The following is a 1,872-nucleotide window of genomic DNA, read 5'->3' as shown; positions in this document are numbered from 1 at the left end:
ATTCCTCTATCAGGTCAATTTAGTGCTAATGTGTCTGTTCTCTCCTGCAGTGAACTCTGAGCTCTTCTACCTACGACCTGCCAGGGCTCGTTGTGGAGAATTAATGAGTGATTGGTGAATGAGTGAGAGTAACTCACTTTCACGGAAGGCTTTAGAGTTTTTCCACATAGTGTTAATTAGATCTGGAAGGGAAGTGGAGCACGGTTAGCTGAAAGGCAGGTTAGTACAGTGGTCGGCACACAGAGCTGGGACCTGCACTTCTTAGGCCTGCCACTAGCTGGCTGCATGTCCTTGGGCAAAGAGCTTCCCCCATGCCTTGGTTTCCTTTCCTTATAAAATTGGGATTGTATTTCTGTTGCAGGATTGTTTTGAGAATACAATGATCTATATTATATGAGGAATCTTTACAAGTTTGTGGAGGGCCAGCAGGTGAGAAAGTCCTGGACGTGGCAGCTTGCTTTCTTCTCTCTCTCTCACACACGTGCCCTATAGCAAAATTTAAAATTATAATAATAAGTAAATCTTTTAAAAGTTAGTTTGTGGAAAATGCATAGTATGGAAAACCTATACATCGATTTGAAGGGTATTTTTTTTGGCACCAAAATAAACTATTTAATTCCATTTTTCCTTTTACAAACTGTTGGAGGTCTTGCATATTATGTCCAAAGTGTTGAGTCCTGAGAACACAGACAATGTTGAGTGTTTGCTGTTATTATACATATCGATGAAGTGTAGAGAAGCCCCAGAGAGTTGCGTAAGTTTCTGATGACACCCCTAGGTCTTCTGACTGCTGGTCGTAGTGGCCTAGTATTCTGACCTTGTCACTCTCTGCTTCTTTTTTTTTTTTTTTTAAAAAAAAGAATTATTTATTTAATGTTTTATTTATTCATTCATTTAATTTCACCATAGAGAAATACAGAGAGAGAGAAAGAAAGTGAGAAAGCAAGTCACCAGGTCCGGGATTTGAACCATGGACAGGCATGTGGGAGTGTCCAGCGCCTTAACCACCACATCACCTGCTGGTCCCCTCTGCTTCCTTTCTAAGAGTTAATCCTGAAGCCCTTCTCTTTTCCTCACCTCACAGAATGCCATGCTGGACTTTGTGTTTACAGTAGACGACCCTGTTACATGGCATTCAAAGAACCTGAAGAAAAACTGGAGCCACTACTCTTTCCTGAAAATTCTGGGGCCCAGGATCATCACATCCATCCAGAATAACTATGGCGCTAGAGTTTACTGCAACCCGCTGATCACGTGTGACGGTCGGGTAAGTGACTTCAGCCCTTTGTCCTTATTTACTTAATTTTTTAAGGTTTTTGCCTTAGGGTGCCTGCACTCACTGAAGATTGAGAGACAGACAGACACAGGGAAAGTGAGAAATCACCCCCTGAGGGACTGGCCACACCATAGTCCTTTTTTCTCCTCCATTCCCTTCTTGTGATCATGGGCACACACGCATACATACCTGGCGTGAGTTTCAAGCTGCTGAGTCTGGGATTTGAACCACAGCCAGCTATGTGGGAGTCCAGCGATATGACTGCTACGCCATCTGCTGGTCTCAACCTCAGGCCTTTGTCTTAGTGTAAGTGGTAGTTCACCTTTATTATTGGAATACCAGCTAAACAGATAGGTTCTTGCAGTCAGGAAAAGTTCGCATTCTTACTAGAGGTCTTGAACCCCCGAACATCAGAAACTGGGGTCCTTATCTCCCCTTCTCTGTTATTACCGTGTGGGGGAATGTGACTGACTGTTTTTCCTCTGGCCAAGTGTCTCTCGAGTGTCAGTGTGTGTCAGTCCTCTGAAGCGCCTGCCTGTTAGAGGCACGGATTGCTGAGCCCCACCCCTAGAGTTTCTGTTCGGTAGGTCTGGGTA

General features: G+C 44.1%; 1 protein-coding gene across 1 annotated transcript in view; it reads left to right on the top strand.

The window, feature by feature from the left end:
• The window catches only part of TAMM41 (TAM41 mitochondrial translocator assembly and maintenance homolog), a 56,525-nt gene that overhangs the window by 1,462 nt on the left and 53,191 nt on the right, over nucleotides 1-1,872 (top strand). The window contains exon 2 of the mRNA XM_014592467.1: nucleotides 1,085-1,267. Within this exon, the coding sequence (XP_014447953.1) occupies nucleotides 1,085-1,267 (183 nt within the window). The remainder of the gene's footprint in view (nucleotides 1-1,084; nucleotides 1,268-1,872) is intronic.

The sequence above is a fragment of the Tupaia chinensis genome, unplaced genomic scaffold, assembly GCF_000334495.1.
Source record: "Tupaia chinensis unplaced genomic scaffold, TupChi_1.0 Scaffold000704_1, whole genome shotgun sequence".
In the NCBI taxonomy this organism is placed as follows: domain Eukaryota; kingdom Metazoa; phylum Chordata; class Mammalia; order Scandentia; family Tupaiidae; genus Tupaia; species Tupaia belangeri.
The sequence above is the reverse complement of the archived record's forward strand: the minus strand, read 5'-3'. Positions and strand labels throughout refer to the sequence as shown.